Below are 21,158 nucleotides of genomic sequence, written 5' to 3' on the forward strand. Positions count from 1 at the left end.
CCTTATTCAAAGGCAAATGCAGTGTGAGTACAAAGATAACTGAGTTATTGTTCTTTTTACCCGAGTTCTCTTTAAAGGGGACTGAGATCGGTTATTTTGTTGTGGACTATATGTGAAAACACCCAAAGTTATGCAGCCTCTCTCCATATTTTGTATTTTTAAATAGTTTATTATTGCTAACGTTATTGTTTTTAGTTTTGCGTAAGCTAGTTATTATGCAATTCATGACACACAAAGGGATGCTCGAAACTCTGACACATCGTGGGCGTTGCCAGTTATGGGCGTTACCTGTAATGTATCGTCGTGACTACGCGGTCTCATGGGAATGAGAGTTTCCAAAAATGCCAGTGAGCTGATGGTGCTGGGGAAGAAGGAGGTGACACCGCGCACCTAGCCTACTTCCTCAACTTATCCAGGAGTAGCAGACTCTCTAGCTCCACACATTTATGGGAAGTCTACCAAAGTAGTGCCTGAAACAGGTGGATTCTCCCTCGCACAGCTACACACAACATATTGTTTTTTTTTGTTCTGAGAAGGACCGGAATCACCACAAAATGAATTCGCTCTCAGCTTGGTTTTGGAGTGAGAGTTTCTGGCTTCCACCGAATGTTACTTGGGCGGAACTCGAGCACCCACCACCAGGAGAGGAGTACCCCAGAGCTGACCAGCTACTCTCATGCTTACCGCTTGCTTTTGGCGTGTTGGCTGTCAGGGTGTTATTTGAGAGGTAGGCTATGTAACAAAGTAACGTGTATTGACTTGTCTTTGTAAACAAAATATTTCCGCATTTGATATGTCTCAAAGATTTAGCGGTATAAACCAAGGCCAAGTCCTTGGCTAAACTGATTGTGTGTGTGTGTGTGTGTGTGTGTGTGTGTGTGTGCGTTTAGTAAGTGCCAGTCAGAGGAACTAATTAGCGAACTGCCCTTGGGCCATGATAGGCCTATAAGGAGGCATTGTTTTCTGATGATAGGTCCCCAACACTACTCTAGTCTATATAATTTAGACTATTGACACAAACACTATTGTGGATAATACTTTTAGTATGCTACTGTGTGTAGGCCAAAAGTAGGCTACGAATAGCCATTGAGTATACGTTTGGATCATAGGTGTCTTGTTTAACCTGAAGGGTAGCCTAATTTAGGGGGAAAAAATTGTGCCACTGGTGTGAGAGAAACAGTTACCCTTCTGGCTTCATTGACCTGTGTTATATTAAACGCCATAGAGTCACTTAGTAACCAGGCTTTGAGTAATCTCTGTAACCAATAAATACAATCTCGCGAGTAATTTGGTCAGCTGCACTGATGCTAATCTTTGTAGAGGGACGAAGTTCACGCAAATTGACTGCTGCAAGTGACATGGCCATTGGATTATATTGTGTGCATCTCTAACGTCTAAAATGTCTCTTCTCTCTGTGTCCTTTCCTTTCAAAGTCCTTATCTTTGTGTCCCTTTTGACTGTTTTGATGTGAAATAAGCAACGGAACTGGTAAAAGTCAACAGTCGATGTGTCTATCCATATTTGTATTTTATGAGTTAATTACAAATTCATAAGAACAGTGGGTTAACTGCCTTGTTAAGGGGCAGAAAGACAGATGTTTACCTTGTCAGCTGGGGGATTCAATCTAGCAACCTTTTGGTTACTGGCCCAAAGCTCTAACCACTAGGCTACCTACTGCCCCATCTGCTTTCTATTAATTATCCATATGATTTCACATTATTGTAAATGAGGGTGAAGGATTGGGAAAAACAAGATTATTGATGATATGCACTACTGGTGTTCTCTTCTGTGTACCGCAGTAGAATTGGATGCTGGCTGTCTGCTTATCCAAATAGGTAATTTGAATTCTCTGCATAGCAAGGCCTCTCCTGAACAGATGCTTTCTGAAATGTTAGCTGGGCAAATGTTTAGGCCTAGGTAGTACATTGGATTGTGTGATAGGAAGGAAGTGAATGTTGTTTGAATGGGTCAAAGAGGCAGTACACTGAGGTCGGGGAGGTCTTGTGATAGACCTCAGTTTGCTGGTTAGTGTCTGTCTCACTCTCAGCTAGGAGCTTTCTCCTCCTGACCCACCGCCCTCTCACATGACAGCTCATCAGCCTCCTCAGTTTAGAGTTAGTGCTACATTCCTCCTCATACTCTCCCTCTGACTGTGTTTTCCTCCACATCCCTTTCTCATTCTAACTGCTTTTCTCTTACACACACACACCCATTGCACATAAAATACATTTGTGGGTAAACTGTGAAGGCGCTGTGTCTGTTTGTGGAATAGGCCCCTGGTGAAAGCCATGATCTTCTCTGCTGAGGTTTCTGGAGAACTGTTGGTACTATAGAGCCAACCCTGTGTCCATGTTTAATATTGCTCTCTCTCTCTCTGGTGCTGTGTGTGTGTTTAGGCTAGTAGCCAAGCCCTGTGCCAACATACTTCAGATTCAGGCTGGAGAGAGCCGACGAGCCCAGCCCAACGCTGTCCTGGAGAGGGTGTTTACATCCACAACGGTACTTAAAGCATTGGTCTCATACACTGCTGCTGGGTGGGCAAATGCAGCATTGTGACCTGAAATGTTTCTTATGTTATTGCTCACGATGTAAAAGCAATTCACCACATGTAAATTAACGGGATATTCTGTAAATGCAAGTGGATTAGTGGAAGTAAAAAAATAAATAAGTGGAAATGATAAAAATCCAACCTATCGTAGATGTATTCCACGCTGGTGAACTTGATTTTTACTTGCTACTCGGGAAAGTGTGATCAGAATTGGTTGGTTACTGTCCAAAGCCAATTAGATCTGTTAGATGCCAGTCTGTTTTGTCTGTAGCCAACTTTCCTTAGACTTGTTTAGTAGGACAGCAATGTAGTGTTTTTGACTCTAAAGCAGTGTCTCTGTGTCTCCTGTGCCTTTTCCTCAGAGTCCAGAATCGCGGCGGGTCGAGGGGCTCTCTAAGCAGCTGGACTGGGATGTGCGGAAAGTCCAGAGATGGTTCCGACTCCGGAGGAACCAGGACAAGCCCAGTACACTCACAAAGTTCTGCGAGAGCATGTAGGTTCTGAAAAGTCTTAATCAATCTAGATGCACTAGCTTCAGCATTGCTGTTCTGTTCTGTTTCTTTTCTTTATGTTTCCTTTGCTGTTTGTTTTGCATCATAGGTGGAGGTTGACATTTTATACCGGTATATTTACCTATGCAATTCGCTATCTGTGGGTGGTGAGTTGAATTGACTTCTACTGCACTAAACTAAACAACTTGAATATAATTCAAACACACTTTAAATTGAAAGAAGCCCTTTTAAAATTGTTGTTACTATAGGAATGAAAGTAACAATAAGAATAACATGCTGACTATGCAGATCGCTTTCAAGAGGAAGTCCTATTGATAAGCATTGTTATCCTCTTTGATTATCTTTGACTTGTGCATGTCCTCCTCTAGTCTCCTTGGATGTGGGACACACGGCAATGCTGGTACAACTACCCATTTCAGGTGAAGGATCTACATACCAAGTACCTATATACCATGATCATTAATCTAAATAGTCAACAGATGAAGATTCAATTCCTAACCCTAGGGGTTGTTCATGTTCTCAATATGGCCCACTTTTGCTAAGGATACCGTGTTATTGTTCTTCCTTGCTTCCACAGACGCTGAGTCCTGGCCAGTACAACTACTATGTAGCCGAGCTGGCCTTCTACTGGTCCCTCATGTTCTCCCAGTTTACAGACATCAAAAGGAAGGTGAGCCAGGTGACTGGTTTGGAGGGGCACGGTGGGTGGACTTGTAGTGGGGTAGGTGGACATTGAAACTGCAGCTATTGTGCTCCCCTCTCTCAAAAACACTAATCCTACCACCACTTCAGTCAGTGGCTTTCATTCATGCTAATTGGCCAATCTATTGTAGCTGGTATGCAAGCCATTTAAATCCACTTGATTTTCTGGAAAGTCTTTGGTCGTTTAGCAAGAATTGTTACCAGTATGTCCTGTTTTTGTTACTTCATTTCAGAGACACTTTCCTCTCACTCTAGGTTAGCAAGGTAATTATTGTTTTGTATTAGAAGGCCTACGATACTGTGTGAACTCTGATGAACAGGTTAGACGCAGCAGTGAGTTTCTATAGAGGCATAGTTTGGGACAGGAGTTTATGTATGAAGCACTAGCCCAGAGTCCAATCCTACTGAGAGTAGACCTAATCCATTGTCACATGGGTGCTGCTGGAAGAGGTAGAATTACATTAGCACTGTGCTGTTCTCTGGTAGTGGGTCAAGGGGAAAGGAAGATTTTTTATTTGTATCACTTAGCAAGTTTTGCATGTTGTAAAGTTTTCCAATACTCTTATGTTTGACCCTAGCATCTTTGTACATCATTACAAATGCAAAGATCCTTAATAAGCAGGAGCAATGAAGACCAACACATTGCAAAATCGTAAGCCGTTTCAAGTTAAGAAAATATACTCAGTACATGCGATCTAGTTTAATATATAACTAAAAGTATCTGGTGAAGTTTCTAGGAGATCATTAATCATGTGTGGAAGAATTCTCATTGCCAAGCAGATGCAGCCTTTTCAAAAGCTGGTGACGACATTGTGTCAGGTCAATGAACTTGTTGGGATGGTTTAATAGACCAGGTTGTTGTGACCTTGGTTCCACTCACTCACTAATTCTATGCGTTTTATTGGAATGAAATGGCATGTGTGTAAATATTTTTCCCTCCCCCTCTCTCCCCCCTTGTCTACCTCTATCCCTCTATTTCTTTGTTTACCTTTGTCCTCTGACAGGATTTCCTCATCATGTTTGTCCATCACCTGGCCACCATAACTCTCATCACCTTCTCCTACTGTAACAACATGCTGCGAATAGGCACTATGGTCATGTGTGTCCATGATGCCTCCGACATCGTGCTGGAGGTAGATAAAATGTCAAGTGCCTATACCAGAGCCATGCATTTAGAGAGTTGGCCAATGCGGATTCTGCATTATGATGTACTTACATGACACTTCAACATTCTGTGGCAGCCATGTTAGCTCCCCATTAACATTGCATGGGGAATATTTAAACAATGCTATGTAACTGAATGTCTAGAATTAGAACAATATTCAAAAAGGTATTTACTTTTCTAAATATTAGGCTTTGGCCTATGCTATACTGTATGTGTAGAGCTGTCTTTTTACGGGCTGAGGTGGTTCCACACACAACTGAAATATTATTTATGGTCTGTGGGTGTGAGAGTACAGGGTTTCACCCTGGTGTGTGTTTACTCTGTGTTTGAACAGCTGTGTGCACTACTGCTGCACTTAGTTAATACCTGTTTAACTGGAATCTGACTGTTTAACATGTCTGTTTACCAAGGTACAGCGAGAGGTGTCATTGAAGGAGAATTAAACATGTTTGCTGGTTTGCTATCTGTACTCATGTGTCTATTCATTTCCTTCCCCCCCAAGTTGGCCAAGTTGGCCAATTATGCAAAGTACCAGCGGATTTGTGACACCGGCTTTGTAGTATTCAGCATCGTCTTCTTCATCACGCGACTTGTCATCTATCCCTTTTGGTAAGGGGGGTACATATTGAATTATGCAACAAGGCACAGAGCTGCGTTATCTAACTCCAGCCATTCTGTCCTCAGCACTATAGGATAGATGTATAATTAATTTGATTTCTATAAAGGGATTTGGCTCTTTGGCGTCTCCTTGTGACAGTGCCCTGGTAACGCGTGTGCTTGGTTGTGTGTGTTGAAGGATAATATACAGTGTGCTGGTGGAGAGCTGGGAGATTGTCGGTCCGTACAGGTCCTGGTGGCTGTTGAACGGCCTGCTTCTGGTCCTGCAGTCTCTTCATGTCTTCTGGTTCTACCTCATCGCTAGAATCGCCATCAAAGCCATATTCAAGGGCAAGGTGTGTTTAACTTTACTCTGTCTGAATAATAGTGAACCTATGGTAGCAACAGTGATAGTTTGTATAATATGCTCACGTTGTAGACCTAAAAAATAAACATTGCCAATATCGAAACATTTGTCCTTTTACACAGACCACCTGTTTAGGTTTAGGGAGGAAAAACAGTAATACGTAGATCAGATTTTTTTGTATGATTCCTTTGCAGACTATTCATTGTTACTGAGCACAAACTCTGTCCCTTTTTAAAAGGTGGCGAAGGATGACCGCAGTGACATCGAGAGCAGCTCAGAAGAGGAGACGGACACCAATGTCAAGAGCAGGAACAAGTCACATCCCAACGGTAGCGAGCAATCACCAAAAAAAGAGAACGGGACCAATGGCTTCGCCAAAGGTGGAACAAAAGACCACTGAACACAGGGAGAGGTGATTATAAACTGGACACGGAGGTCTCTGAAATGGATCCCCTCTGCTGTGTGCCACTTAAATGGGTCCCAGCTCTGTTTAACTGAACTTCAACTCTTCTTTCACTTTCAGAAAAACAAACCCTCTCAGGACTGGTGTGGGCTGTGAAGACGATGATAAAATTGACAATGTTTGCTGCCTTGAGGACCTCCTATTTATCACTGTGTGTTTCTTTGTATCAAGTTTACAACTTTGCCTTTGCTTATAGTAGAAATAGGAGAGGAAAGTTTTCATTAAGTTTTACTGGTCAAATACTGCTTCTTCATTTCTACAATGTCGTTTTGATAACTCACTTTTTTTACTTGGAGAGAGCTTTATAGATGAAACCGGTGATATTTTAATGGTTGTAAGAGATTGTGTGCCTTACTGAATATGCTGCCTCCCCTCATCCGAGGGGAAAAAATAAAGTAGTAATGATCTGTATTTTTCTCATTAAAAACCTTTATTTGAACCAAATCATTAGTTAACATCTTTTGACAACCAAAACTTTAGCAATGGCACTCAAGTAACCTCATGAATGTGTTCACTATCAGACACCGTTCAGCCCATGGCTGTTTGAAGCCCATTGTCATGTAACTCTATACTAGTAGAAAGAATGGAGGGATCAAACAAATACTGTCAATGGATTGGTTTTTATTTAGCCTTCTCAGGCTAAATTAGTCAAGTTTTTTTGGTGGTGACATTTTTCAAAGGTCATTTTTGTTTAGTATTTGATTTTTGCACACTGGTCCATCATCTCAAACATGTCTTCACTGAAGTCGTTATACTGCAGACTGAAAGAGACGAAGGCAAATGTCAGAAGAACCCTTACACTTTTCACATGACAAATTGTGATAGCACAAATTTCACAACAGCAGTAGGGATTACGAAACAACGTGTCTTTTGCGTGTGGTACAGAGGAGGTTGTGAAAGGAGCTATAGGAGGTCGGGCTCATTGTAATGGCTGGAATGGATTTCTTTGGAACGTATCGAACACAGCAAACATATGGAAACCACATGTTTGACTAACATTTTATTCCAGCCATTACAATGAGCCTGTCCTAAAGCTCCACCCACTAGCCTCTGGTGTGGTCCTATCAAAATATAAATTGCACCGAACACTAAAACATGAATACTATTGTATAGAGAACCATCAATACTACTACAATGTATCAGTGGAGTCCACCACTACTTGGCTCACTCACTTCATCTCCTGCATGGTGCGACTATCCTGCATGACTTGGACCAGGGCTGGGACTGAGGTGTCAGTCAGATGGTTGTTCTTCAGGACCAGGCTCTTCAGGGAGCCACTGGCCCTCACCGCCACACTCAGGTCTCCAACACAGGCATCCGTCAGCTGGATCATCTCAACACTGTAACACACACACCATTATCTAAGTTTTGCCAAGGACTTAAGCCTTGGTATATACCTCTAAATCTTTGATGTGACATATGAGGATTCAAGTGTTACACTGATCCGCAGCAAAGCAAAACCGGTCTGGCGACACACACTGTCTGTTCACTTACTCCAGGTGCTCCAGACTGCACCGTTTGTCTCCCAGTGCGACCCAGAGGTGTTTGGCTCCTTCGTCTCCTATTTTGTTCAGGCCCACAGACAGTGTTCTCAGTCCAGAGGTCCCACTGCTCAGCAAAATGCCCAACTCCTTGAAGACCAGGGGAGTCAACTCACAGCGGACCAAGCTGCAACAGAAAACCCTAATTGGTACTGATACAAAGGCATGAATCGTCTCGATTTCCAAGGGGGTCCCCAGACTACAACAGATAATACACAATACATAAGTATTCTGTGGACTGTAGTACCGCAGTTTCTCCAGTGGGTGTCCAGGCTTGTTGAGGGCCTTACACAGCTGCAGTGCCCCCTCCTGGCCCAACGCATTCACAGACAGATCCAGCTCAGTCAGCCTACAGCCTTCTGACTGCAAGGCCTCAGCCACACCAGCACAACACGCAGCTGTCAACTCATTATCAAACAATCTGGCAAGGGATAGAGCAGAGAGGGAATCAGGAGAGATACTACATGTCATATCACACATCTCCATATCTGAGCAATGTGTTGGTTTTTGATTTGTCCTAGAGACTTGAGTGAGATATTATAACTATAATAACAGCATCCGTTATCTATCTGGTCCTTACATCAGGCTTTGCAGTTGGCAGCAGGGATATTGGAGTGCCTTGGCCAGCCAATCCACCCCCTGGTCGGTGAGGCAGTTCTGTGCCAGGTTCAGTATTCTCAGCTCTGATTGGCCAACGCACAGTGCAGTTGACAAGGCCTCCATGGACCCCCCCGTCAACTCACACCTCGGTAACCTTCACAAAGTCAACTAATTACAGGCTAATAATGATATTTGAACTGTCAATCATAGATGTATTCTTCTTCCAAAATGATACCAATACAATATCTTTGCTAGAGTACGTACTGCAGCTCCTGCAGTTTGCAGTGAGGGCTTCCCAGTGCATGGCTCAGCTTCCTGAGCCCCTGGTCATGGAAAGTATTCCCCCTCAGCTCCAACACGCGGAGCTGTGATTTCTCTGACGTCAGGACTGCCACCAGGTCCCCACAGCAAGCCTCTGTTAACCCGCACACTGGAAGTCTACAGAAACCAATCATCATCCATTTAGATACAACAAACAGACCAGGTGACTTTACTATTATGTAATTCAATAGCATGCGCCAAATGCCAATATAACCCTGTTATAAGGAAATTATAATAGTGTTATAATTAAGTTTATGGTGTCATATGTTTTAAATGCTTTATATTCCGTGTATGAGTAGTATGGGACCTCATCTTCAATAACCTATTGAAGATGAGAACATTTTGAAATCGTAATTTACTGTAACACCGACATCAATATTAGATTGTGCATTACATTTGAATGGCATGATGCAAACACTGTAAATGTCATATTCTGTGAAGTAAGATGGAACTCACTTTAATGTTTGTATGTTGCAGTCCCCAAGTCCTGTGCAAAGAACTTTGAAGCCTGTGTCACCCATGGGGTTGTAGGACATATCCAGCTCTGTGGTCCTTCCCTGGCTGAGGGCCGAGGCCAGATGAGCGAGAGCCCCAGCACTAAGAGAGCTCTGAACCAGGCTGTGGACAAAACAGATGAAAAGATGTGCGTGTGTATGCAGCTCTGGTGATGTTTTAAAAGGAAAATCTGCAGTTGAAACAATAACAAAGCAGCCACCCCACCAGTGTTGGGAAAAAGCTGAGTAATGGAGCTGGAGAAATGTAACCACTCAAATTCATATACAAGGACTGACCATCCACGATATCAAAATTATAGTTTTAACCATGTTGAGGCTAGTGTTTGTTTCCAATTGTTGTTTCCAAACATGGGAGTAAAATAAGCTTATATTTGGGGTTCTGATGGGGTAAGAATTTTGTACTAAAATCATGAGGCATTTATATTCTTCCAAGAATCAACGGGTATATATCAGTCCTAAAATAAATGTAGCAACTGCAAATTTCCCCTTTAAAGAACTGTTAAAATTGTACAAAATGTAACATTTTTGTTACGTAAATGTTTTGGAATGAATTTATACAATGTAACCTACATACCATGCATACAGTAAATCATACTGTAATATGTCTCTTTCCACTATCTGAAAAGGAACAGTAATTTGTTTGCGACAGAAAATCAAATCATATTTTAATTGTCACATGTGTTATTTGTTTAACCTTTATTTAACTAGGGAAGTCAGTTAAGAACAAATTCTTATTTACAATGACGGCCTACCCCGGATGACGTTGGGCCAATTGTGCGCCGCCCTATGGGACTCCCAATCACAGCCGGTTGTGGTTTCTTTGCAGCAATTCGACCATAAAGGTCTGATTCAAAACCTATTTCCCCTCAGGAGACTGAAAAGAGTTGGCATTGGTCCTCAGATCTTCAAAAGATTTTACAGCTGCACCATCGAGAGCATCCTGACAGGTTGCATCACTGCCTGGTATGGCAACTGCTCGGCTTCTGACCGCAAGGTACTACAGAGGGTAGTGTGTATGGCCCAGTACATCACCGGGGACAAGCTTCCTGTGCCAAGTCTAAGTCCAAGAGGCTTCTCAACAGCTTTTACCCCCAAGCCATAAGACTCCTGAACAACTAATCAAATGGCTACCCAGACTATTTGCACCCCCCCCCCCCCACGCTGCTACTACTCTCTGTTATTATCTATGCATAGCCACTTTAACAACCCTACCTGCATGTACATAATTATCTCAATTACCTCGACACCGGTGCCCCCCGCACATTGACTCTGTACCGGTACCCCCTGTATTGAGCCCTGCTATTGTTATTCACTGCTGCTCTTAATTATTTGTTTTTTTATCGCTTACTTTTTTCTTAATTTGTATTTTTTAGGTATTTTCTTAGAACTGCATCATTGGTTAAGGGCTTGTAAGTTAGAATTTCACTGTAAGATCTACACCTGTTGTATTTGGCGCATGTGACAAATAACATTTGATTTGATTCATGCAGTCTCCTCTGAACAGTTGATGTTGAGATGTGTCTGTTACTTGAACTCCGTGATGCATTTATTTGGGCTGCAATCTGAGGTGTAGTTAACTCTAATGAACGTATCCTCTGCAGCAGAGGTGACTCTGGGTCTTCCTTTCCTGTGGCGGTCCTCATGAGAGACAGTTTCATCATAGAGCTTGATGGTTTTTGCAACTGCACTTGAAGAAACTTTCAAAGTTCTTGAAATGTACAAATTGACTGACCTTCACGTCTTAAAGTAATGATGTAATATGAAAAAGTAATATGATTAAAGTAATATGAACGTTTAATATGAACTACAACAGGTGTAGTAGACCTTACAGTGAAATGCTTACTTACAAGCCCTTAATATAAGCCCAACAATGCAGTAAGTAAAAAAAAGTTAAATAAAAGTAACAAATAATTAGAGCAGTAGTAAAATAACAATAGCGAGGCTATATACAGGGGGTACCGGTACAGAGTCAATGTGTTGGGGCACTGGTTAATCAAGGTAATTGAGGTAATATGTACATGTAGGTAGAGTTAAAGTGACTATGCATTGATAATAAACAGAGTAGCAGCAGCGTAAAAGAGAGGGGGGGGGGATGCGAATAGTTTGGGTAGCCATTTGATTAGCTGTTCAGGAGTCTTATGGCTTGGGGGTAGAAGCTGTTAAGAAGTCTTTTGGACCTAGACTTAGCACTCCGGTAACGCATGCCGTGTGGTAGCAGAGAGAGCAGTCTATGACTAGGGTGGTTGGAGTCTTTGACAATTTTTAGGGCCTTCCTCTGACATCACCTGGTGTAGAGGTCCTGGAAGGCGGGAAGTTTGGCCCCAGTGATGTACTGGGCCGTACGCACTACCCTCTGTAGTGCCTTGCGGTCGGAGGCCAAGCTGTTGCCATACCAGGCAGTAATATGTATAGCTGTAGAATAGTAGTATTGCGATCCACACTTATAAACCAGGGTCGTTACAGTAGATACATAATTTTTATGTATGTATGTGGTCCCACAGTGGTAGGATTGGAAAAACATGCTTTAGGTTTCTGTTTTACTTTCTAGTTGCAGACGAGAGGTATTGATTGCCACTGTACCATATAATTTACCAAACTAAATTGGGTCACACTTACTAGCAGCAAAATACTAGACAACAAATCACATTGATTTTCTGTTTCCTCAATTACTCACATTATTTTATGAGAGAGACGTATGGCAGGAACCAAAAGGTTGGCTTTTTCCTCAGTTAAATCCTTGCTGCTGTACAGATTCAGCTGATCCCATTCCCCCAGACATGTCACTATGTAGCTGAGAGACACACAGTCATGTACACCCAGAACTCCATAGCTGATGCCACGGGCAGACGGAATGATGATCTCCTTCACCAGCTTCTCATTCTGACGTTGATGGAGCAGATGAAAGTAATGGAGGTGTCTGTCTGTGTGATAGCTCTCCAGTGCCTTCCGAGAGGTGCTTTTAAACCAGCTGCTGAAGTCCATGATGTGGTCAGTGTTGAACTCTCCAAGTTCAGATTCCAGAGGCTTCCTCTGAGAGGGCTCACAAAGCCCTGCCAGGTAAAGGTCGAGAAACTCTACACAACCCTCATGGTTCTCTAACATCTCTTCCACACTCACTGCTTCTGACTCGTCTAAGTAGAAGGATGCAGCCAAGAAAAACTCTTGGATCTTCTGGGTGTGGAAGGAGAAAATGCAGTTGTCCGATTCCAGGTCACCATCAACGTGCAGGAAATCTTTCAGTGATGTTGGAGTTGTTAGGAACTGTTGTACATCAGTGGAGGCCATTTCTTCTTTGGAGCAGTTTGAATCCGGGCCAAGACAGCAATGGGAAGCCATTCTACCCAGGGAGGTCACCAGGTCTCTGGCATTGGTCGTGTCCAATGACAGTGCCCGAATAAGGTGGACGGTGATATAAACAAACAGCTGGGTTAGTGTCTCAGGAAGAATCTCTCCAGCCTCCATTAGAGACTTGTAAATGGAACAAGTCGTCCAGCAGAATCTAGGAGAGGTGCAGAAATCATAGAACCCCATTGTCCTTTCTATGTTCTCAAACGCTTGACTGGCTACAATTGGATCAGAGAAGAACCTTTCACAATAGGCCTTCCTCTGGGGTTTCAGAAACCCCAACAGCTCCACACGGTAGCCGTCTAGAGACTCAAGACTGGCTGCGGTAGGCCTTGAGGTCAGCAGTATGGCTGCCCCTTTGAGCAGAGGTCCATGCACCAGGCTGGCCACTAACATAGAGACTGAGGCTGGCTGCTGAGGGTCCGAGCAGAGGGTCAGGGATGTGGGGGGTTCCAGGCTGTGCTGGTACTGATCCAGCCCATCAAACAGAAACAGCAGAGACTTTGGATTCTGCAGGACTAGAGCCAGGGACTCAGGGGAAAGGTGACTGTAGCACTGAAGCAGCAATGCCTGCAGAGACAGCACCCCCTTATGGGCATTCAGATCCCTGAACGTGAAATGGAAGACACAGGAAAAGTGCTGGAGATGTTTGCCAGTGGCCCAGTCCACTATTAGCTTCTCCAGGGCAGTGGTTCTGCCAACTCCAGCTGGACCAACCACTATAACAGGTTTTGGCTGGTGTCTATCTTCAGGCAATGCAATTAGAATGGCATGTTGAAATGACTGTGGTTTCTCTTGCATCTGTTTTTCTGACACATCAGGACCAGTAGTCATGAGCGGAATGTAATTATTATCATGCACAACTTTATTTGGCAACTGGCCTCCAAGAAGGGTTGATGTGTCCTCTGACTTCTGCTTTCTATGGGCCAGCAGTGCTTCCTTGTGCATCGTGTGGATAGCTGTCGAGAGAAAACAGCAGTTTGAAAAAAGGAACGTTGAGAAACAGAGGGACATTGTTAGGTGACGCAAGCACATGCACGCGCATCAACGCAAAGTCGGCACACACATATTGGAGCACAAAGTAGACACAGACGCACAGGCATGCGAAAACAAGCATGCAAATACATTTTTCACTATAAGGTAAACCATATTGCGGTTTACAGTTTTTCTAGGCTGTTGCACCTGGTTTTAATGTCTATGGATTTCACAAAGTAGCCAACATTTACATGAAAATCAAATTGTTATGGGGCGGCGTACACTTACTTTGAAAACAATCCTTTGATGTCGCCATAATGTATCTATAATTCCCGCTGGTGTCCTGTGCTTTCTTTCGTTCTGAACAATAGGCAATAAAATGCTTGGCAGAGGCTTGAAACAGTATGTTTTCGCAAATTAATAAAAACTAATCGCAGCCGATGTTGTATCTGTGCAACTGTACAATATGTTCCGGGTGGCAGCTAGAATAGAGGATGAAAAAGAAGGAAGTGATATGTGCAATATCCTTTATGGACAAGATTCAACAACTCCTTTTTGGGAACGACTTATTCCAATGAACATGCGGAAACACCTAACGGCAGCAGGGTAGACTAGTTTCAGCCTTCATATACTGTGATTAGTTTCAGCCAGCCAATACTATAGAGCAAGGGTATTCAACCTGGGGTCCGAGGACCCCTAGAGGTACTGCAGGTGGTCCGCGAAAATATGTTGATTTTTTTTTATTTCAATGTTTTTATGAATGTAGCTAGCAACCACATAATTAATTAATGAATTATGAATAACATACATACAGTAGAAAAGAGGAAAATATATTATTTCTAATGATTATTTATCAACACTCAGTATCTGACATACACTTTGAAAGAATACCCTCGAGTAGGATACTGCCGCGCTGGTGAGGAATGTGGTCCCGGTTCCAGGAATGGACATAAAGTTCAATATGGCTGCCAACGAAATGCCATATATTGACATGTGTATATGATGTCCGAATTCAGTAGCTCTACTCTCATTGGTCCTAACAATTTGTAAAATAAATATGTGCATGTAGCTGTCGACACCAGCCATCAAGACATCATAGATGAGATCAATGGATCATCAGAAATGGGTACAGAGAGATATTTAGATATATAGCTACCACAAACAGAACAATGATCCAGATATTTCACTGGATGTATAAATGTGAAGCATCAGGTTGGCGGTTCCACTCAGTTGCGGTCAGTGCCGTTTAAGATTTTTTAATTTTTTATAAGCGTTATTTGTATTTCTATTAAAGCATATTGGATGACTGCCATGCATATTCCATTCACCCAGCTCAATGTAACATCGATAGATTTAGGCTACTACATGATACTTAAATTTCCCCTATACCCATCAGGTTGCTACAACCTAGCCTATAAATCAGTCCCTCCAGGATTCTGCGATCTCATAATTCAATGCAAAATCAACCAATCAGGGCATATTATGCTAGAGCCCTCAATTTTGACCAATACAATGAACAGAAATCAATATAATTTGCCAACTAAAATAACATCTAACGATCGTGCAAAACAATTTCCACAATCTTTTTGGATTTTTTTATGGAAGAAATGGAATAATAATCAACCACAAGTCTATTTTTACCTGTCCTGTTCTATATCTCCCTTACGACCCTTTCAGAAAAAAAATCACAATCTCAATCATTTTTTAGACAACTTTTAAAAAAGAAATATCGATCCATCATGTTCAGCTTTGAATCTATTTTTTTAAGAGGAAAGAGAGAGAGAGAGAGAGAGAGAGAGAGAGAGAGGAGAGAGAGAGAGAGAGAGAGAGAGAGAGAGAGAGAGAGAGAGAGAGAGAGCGAGAGAGAGAGAGAGAGAGAGAGAGAGCAGGAATGGGAGGTGCATCTTGTGTTGGTATCAAGCCCCAAACCTGATGGAGAGGAGTGGTGTATGTGAGTGAATGTGTGAGTGGATTATGACAGAGCTGTTTGTTCAGGAAAATAAACAGAATTGAGCACTAGATGATTCAAATTGTTTTTATATTATGTATTCTGCTTAAAACCATCCTAAAACTGAGCACATATTACTTTATTTATTGCTTTATAGGAAATTAACGTGTTAAAAAAACATTGCAAAATGTATTGTAGAATTTCAGAAAGCTGCCGCAAAATCAAGCATTTTTGGCCGCAGAAATCACAAAAAAACACCCTTGATAAAGATGAGCAAAAAAGACTGTGTAAATTAAATTATGCAAATACTGAGCTAATGTTGTATGCTCAAAAATATGCGGAAATTCTATTATTTTATATTAATACAATTACTTAGAGAAAAATATTTTGTCTAACAATACATACATTTTGATGTATGCTTGGGGTTATTTTGTTGCTGGAAGATCCACTTGCGGCCAAGAGTCAGCCTCCTGACGGAGGCAACCAGGTTTTTGGCAAAAATGTCCTTGTGCTGGGTAAAGTTCATGACGCCGTTGAACCATCTTTCTCAAGGCTGCCAATAATTTTGGGTCTGACTGTACAGTGTCGCAACCTGGTCTCAGAGCATTTTGTATAATTCTGTAAGTAAATCCGAGACATCATTTAGTATGTATTTTTTGTGAATGTCCATCACCCATTTCGTATGATATGTTATGAATTACAATTCGTATTATATGTTACGAACTTGCAAAACATACAATATGTTTCCGAATTTGCCAAATGAATGTACAATATGTTATGAATTTGAAAAACGTATGATATGTTCCGAATTTTAGCTAGTTAGACTAGGGTTAAGTTTAGGAGTTAGGTTAAAGGGTTAAGGTTAGCAAAAATGGTTAACATTAGGGTTAGCTAGAATGGTTAAGGTTAGGGTTAGCTAGCATGCTAAGTAGTTGCAAAGTAGCTAAATAGTAGTAAGTAGTTGAAAAGTTGCTAATTAGCTAAAATGTTAAAGTTGTCCTTGATGAGATTTGAACTCACAACCTTTAGGTTGCTAGAAGTTTGCATTATATGCCCACCTATCTACCCCGACCAACCACCCTTCTTTTGTTTTGGCCATAATTTACCATCTGTCTTATGTAACCATCCCAAACATAACATATAATACTAAATGGAGCGTCCCGGATTTACATTTATTATGTTACGTCTAGTCTATGAGACCAGGCTGGCTGTCGTGGTGGGGCAGCATGCATCACCTGTCTCCAGGACCCTGTGGGCTGAACCCTTACTCAATGCTATTGAAGCCCTATGCTCCATGGGGCTAAAAGAAAAGTAAGTCATATGTCACCACCAACCAATATATGACTTTACAAATCTCAATCGTATTGAAATTACAGCTTGAATACTCAGTGTCTTTTTTCCCTTAATGGCCACCATACACACTCAGATTGTAAAACTGATAAACAAAGCATTTGACACAATGGTTGTGTAAATATTTTGTGCCAAACAACTGTTGTGTTAACTGCGTTTTACAACCTAGGCGTGTGTGTGGGAAATGTGTTTGTTTTTCAGGTTGAAGTTGCCCTCCATCCAGCCCTCCTCAAGAGTAAAAGCAAGGAGAATGATATCAAATCTGGGTCTGGAGAAACCTTAGCGGTTTAGACCGTCGGGCCAGTAACTGAAAGGTTCTTGGTTTGAATCCCCAAGCCGACTAGGTGAAACATCTGTCCTTGGGCCCTTGAGCAAGGCACTTAACCCTAATTGCTCCTGTAAGTCACTCTAGATAACAGTGTCTGCTAAATTACTAAAATGTAAAATGTGAAGTGTGTGTATATTTACAAGCATATTATTCCAATATGATCCTATGAACAAATCTGAAGTCCGATGTATCTTCTACATAAATAAATGTATGTCATCAATAGGACCATGGGAAGGGTGGGTCCCCATAAACCATGTTATAAACTGATTGACCTCATGAACCATATATACAAGTATGTGTCTGTGTGTGTGAACAGTTCATATACTGTATGAAAAAATACCTGATTAAATTAAACCAATTTTACGAAAGTAAGACTGTTGAATCCCTGATAGTTAAAATAGCATGAGAAAATATATTGTTCCTTCATAGATGATTGCTGTGTGAGGTTAAACCAACCTTTTGTTGGTGTCTCTATATTTTCAGAAAGGGGGACATTGGCAAATTGAATAAATAAGGCCTGACAAAATACTACATCTATCCTGTTTACCAAGGACCTCCTCCAGTATTACTGTCATCACCACAGCAGCTAGATAATTGCCGATGCAAGACTCCAAGCAGAACATACTGCAAGCCAAACATGTTGAAGACCAGGTTTATTCATAGAGTCCACAGTCATGATGTGATTCCCTAATGGATTGCAGTGAAAACCTGACTCATATAGGACACTTTCATCCAAAGGTGAATGACTTGAAACTGCATTTTCCTCGTGATGTATAGCATGTGTCAAATAAATCAAATTCTCCAAACATGTTTAATCCATCATGTGACACCTGTCCTTAATCCCATCACATAAAGGCTGGGAATACAATCAACACAATATACTTTTGGTTGTAAACCATAAATATGAATCCCTGTCGATCCATCCTGTTCTGATCTAATGAAATGGATTTAGGATCTTCTATGTATGTCATAGAGGACAGAAACATGCAGCTGTGCCCCTCACTGAAGACCATTACTGAATTGGGGGAAGGTCAGATATTGTGGTAGTACACACATTATTCACAGGTTAGGGTTAGGCATTATATTCCATGTCAGACTCTTGTCTGTTAATGAACTCTTTTTAAGCTCATGATTTTTAATATTTTGTGAGGGCTGAAAGCCACAACCGAGTGGGTTACAACTGACAATTTCTCACTAGATATGGCCTCTTACACAGATCACAGGTTAGGCGTGAAATTCCATGTTAGTCTCTTCATTGCCACTTTCTCAACATCCTAGACCCCAAAGGTTATGCATTAACCCATTTGAAGCTCCAATGATTTGTAATATTTTGAGAGGGCTGAAAGCCACAACCGAGTGGGTTACAACTGACAATTTCTCACTAGATAGTGCCTCTTACACAGATCACAAGTTAGGGTATATTTTCCATGTCAGACTCTTCAATTCCACTTATCTCAACATATAAGACCCCAAAGGTTGCCAGGTCATAAAATTGAGATTTAAACAGAGTAATGTGAAAAATAGGATGGTGCAAAAACATACCAAAAAATGTGTAGTCTTGAGTGAATAACATAATCTCACTTTTGTATGTGCAATAGGTTATAAAAAAGTAGCAACAATTTAAAGTGACCTTATGGTGAGAGATGTAATGATGAAGTGAGACGAAACGTTTGGATTATTATTTACGTTCTTTATTTCAAGTTCTTTCTGTACACATACAATGGCTTGCAAAAACAACCCCAATATAAATTAAGAAAAATATCCAAAGAGGAATGTTAGAAAAATATCCAAAGAGGAATGTTAGTTGGTTGTCTACACGGTGAAAAAAATCCACATTTGGTTTTGTATTCACACACATCTATTTCCTGCTCTTATGCAAGATTAACTTTTTATATCTTCAATGGTCTTAATAATAACTGAAAAGCCAGGCTGAAACTCTCTCCCAAAAGAGTCTTTATCAACGGGATCATATTGCCCCTTTCAGGTTAGAATGTGGTTTAAACATCAAGGATGCAAACTGTGGGTTAACTGAGACCTGCATGGAATGACTCTGCATGTAAATCCATCTCTCGTGAGGTATTAGTTACAATATCTGCTGTACAGAAACTATTCTACAATGGATGGTACCACATACACATAGTTCTGCAGTAGACTCTTCATGCTATAAAAACACCTGTTGCCAGACAACATGTCTAATCTAATTTAGTCTGCCTGACCTCTGATCATGCAGGTAACATCAGTGGACCAATCCTCTATATGTTTTCAAGGGGGAAGGATAATGACGATAAAAAAAAACATCTACAGAAATATAGACATTAAAAAAAAGCAGACAACATTTTTTTCAAAGCATGAGTAAAAACACTGTCCAAGCTCTGTCCCACTCCCAAAATAATATCACCCAGGAATACACTGGGCACATACGACACTGCTCATTCAGCTCTCCTCTCCTTCTTTCCTCTCTTCATGTACCAAGGACATGAATTCTTTGCCATTCAGCCTCATCTAGCCTTGGTATAGAATAGCTGATAACTAGCCTTAGGAAATCATTGGGGAAAGAAGTCACACTTCCAGTTTGCACAAATCTTTATTTGACTTGCTGTAATACAGAGATAAAGACCGTGTTAAAGGCATACATTCAATCTAACAATGTCTTCATTGTGTCTTCATTGAAAATGAAACCAGTCTTCCTTTATTCCCCATTTCAATAAGGAAAGAGCAATACCAGTATGCCTGCCCCTCCAGCATCACTACTCTGGACGGTTCTGACTTAGAATATGTGGACAACTACAAATACCTAGGTGTCTGGTTAGACTGTAAACTCTCCTTTCAGACTCAAGGCATCAAGCATCTCCAATCCAAAATTAAATCTAGAATTGGCTTCCTATTTCGCAACAAAGCATCCTTCACTCATGCTGCCAAACATACCCTCGAAAACTGACCATCCTACCAATCCTCGACTTTGGCGATGTCATTTACAAAATAGCCTCCAACACTCTACTCAACAAATTGGATGCAGTCTATCACATTGCCATCCGTTTTGTCACCCAAGCCCCAAATACTACCCACCACTGCGACCTGTACGCTCTGGGCTGGCCCTCGCTTCATACTCGGTGCCAAACCCACTGGCTCCACTGGCTTCATCTACAAGTCTCTGCTAGGTAAAGCCCCGCCTTATCTCAGCTCACTGGTCATCATAGCAGCACCCACCCGTAGCACGCGCTCCAGCAGGTATATCTCACTAGTCACCCCCAAAGCCAATTCTTCCTTTGGCCGCCTTTCCTTCCAGTTATCTGCTGCCAATGACTGGAATGAACTGCAAAAATCACTGAAGCTGGAGACTCATATCTCCCTCACTAGCTTTAAGCACCAGCTGTCAGAGCAGCTCACAGATCACTGAACCTGTACATAGCCCATCCAACTTCCTCATCCCCATACTGTATTTATTTATTTATCTTGCTCCTTTGCACCCCAGTATCTGTACTTGCACATTCATCTACTGCACATCTACCATTCCAGTGTTTAATTGCTATATTGTAATTACTTCGCCACTATGGCCCATTTATTGCCTTACCTCCCTTATCCTACCTCATTTGCACATACTATATATAGACTTTTTCTACTTTATTATTGACTGTATGTTTATTTATTCCATGTGCAACTCTGTGTTGTTGTATGTGTCGAACTGCTTTTCTTGGCCAGGTCGAAGTTGCAAATGAGAACTTGGTTACCTGGTTAAATAAAGGTGAAATACATTTTTTAAAATACTGTATGCCTACTTTTGTTACTTTTCTGAGTCAATTCTGGTAACATTCAATGTCCTGCGTTGGTGTTAAGCATGACAAACAGCATTGTAAATAAAGAGATGTGCAGAAAGATAATCT

At 41.5% G+C, this 21,158-nt stretch overlaps 2 protein-coding genes across 3 annotated transcripts; one reads left to right on the plus strand and one right to left on the minus strand.

The window, feature by feature from the left end:
- Positions 1–322: 322 nt before the first annotated feature.
- LOC139368843 (ceramide synthase 5-like) lies at positions 323–6,798 on the plus strand. The gene is made up of 11 exons (XM_071108252.1): positions 323–727; positions 2,397–2,499; positions 2,911–3,041; positions 3,149–3,206; positions 3,429–3,479; positions 3,638–3,730; positions 4,767–4,895; positions 5,430–5,536; positions 5,724–5,880; positions 6,130–6,303; positions 6,415–6,798. Exons 1-10 carry the CDS (start codon positions 555–557, stop codon positions 6,289–6,291), a joined length of 1,164 nt encoding a protein of 387 aa, XP_070964353.1. The 5' UTR covers positions 323–554; the 3' UTR covers positions 6,292–6,303; positions 6,415–6,798.
- On the minus strand, positions 6,764–14,290 carry LOC139368842 (NACHT, LRR and PYD domains-containing protein 12). Of its 2 annotated transcripts, XM_071108251.1 has the most exons (9): positions 13,940–14,290; positions 12,006–13,635; positions 9,273–9,434; positions 8,760–8,933; positions 8,476–8,649; positions 8,143–8,316; positions 7,849–8,022; positions 7,527–7,694; positions 6,764–7,115 (listed from the first exon to the last, which is right to left on the minus strand). In XM_071108251.1, the coding sequence occupies exons 1-9, from the start codon at positions 13,965–13,967 to the stop codon at positions 7,046–7,048; spliced, it is 2,754 nt and encodes a 917-aa protein (XP_070964352.1). In that variant the 5' UTR covers positions 13,968–14,290; the 3' UTR covers positions 6,764–7,045. The 2 variants fall into 2 exon arrangements, with proteins under 2 accessions (XP_070964352.1, XP_070964351.1); XM_071108250.1 differs by having other exon boundaries at positions 6,848–7,115; positions 7,849–8,316; positions 13,940–14,133.
- Between the last annotated feature and the right edge of the window lie 6,868 nt (positions 14,291–21,158).

Source organism: Oncorhynchus clarkii, chromosome 16 (genome assembly GCF_045791955.1).
Source record: "Oncorhynchus clarkii lewisi isolate Uvic-CL-2024 chromosome 16, UVic_Ocla_1.0, whole genome shotgun sequence".
NCBI lineage: Eukaryota > Metazoa > Chordata > Actinopteri > Salmoniformes > Salmonidae > Oncorhynchus > Oncorhynchus clarkii.

Coding starts and splice junctions, on each gene's coding strand:
- LOC139368843 (XM_071108252.1), top strand. CDS start 555: ATGAATTCGCTCTCAGCTTGGTTTTGGAGTGAGAGTTTCTGGCTTCCA. Junction 2,500..2,910: donor GGGTGTTTACATCCACAACG/GTACTTAAAGCA, acceptor CCTTTTCCTCAG/AGTCCAGAATCGCGGCGGGT. Junction 5,881..6,129: donor AAGCCATATTCAAGGGCAAG/GTGTGTTTAACT, acceptor CCTTTTTAAAAG/GTGGCGAAGGATGACCGCAG.
- LOC139368842 (XM_071108250.1), bottom strand. CDS start 13,967: ATGGCGACATCAAAGGATTGTTTTCAAA. Junction 7,695..7,848: donor TGCAGTCTGGAGCACCTGGA/GTAAGTGAACAG, acceptor TGTGTGTTACAG/TGTTGAGATGATCCAGCTGA. Junction 7,116..7,526: donor CGCACCATGCAGGAGATGAA/GTGAGTGAGCCA, acceptor CGTCTCTTTCAG/TCTGCAGTATAACGACTTCA.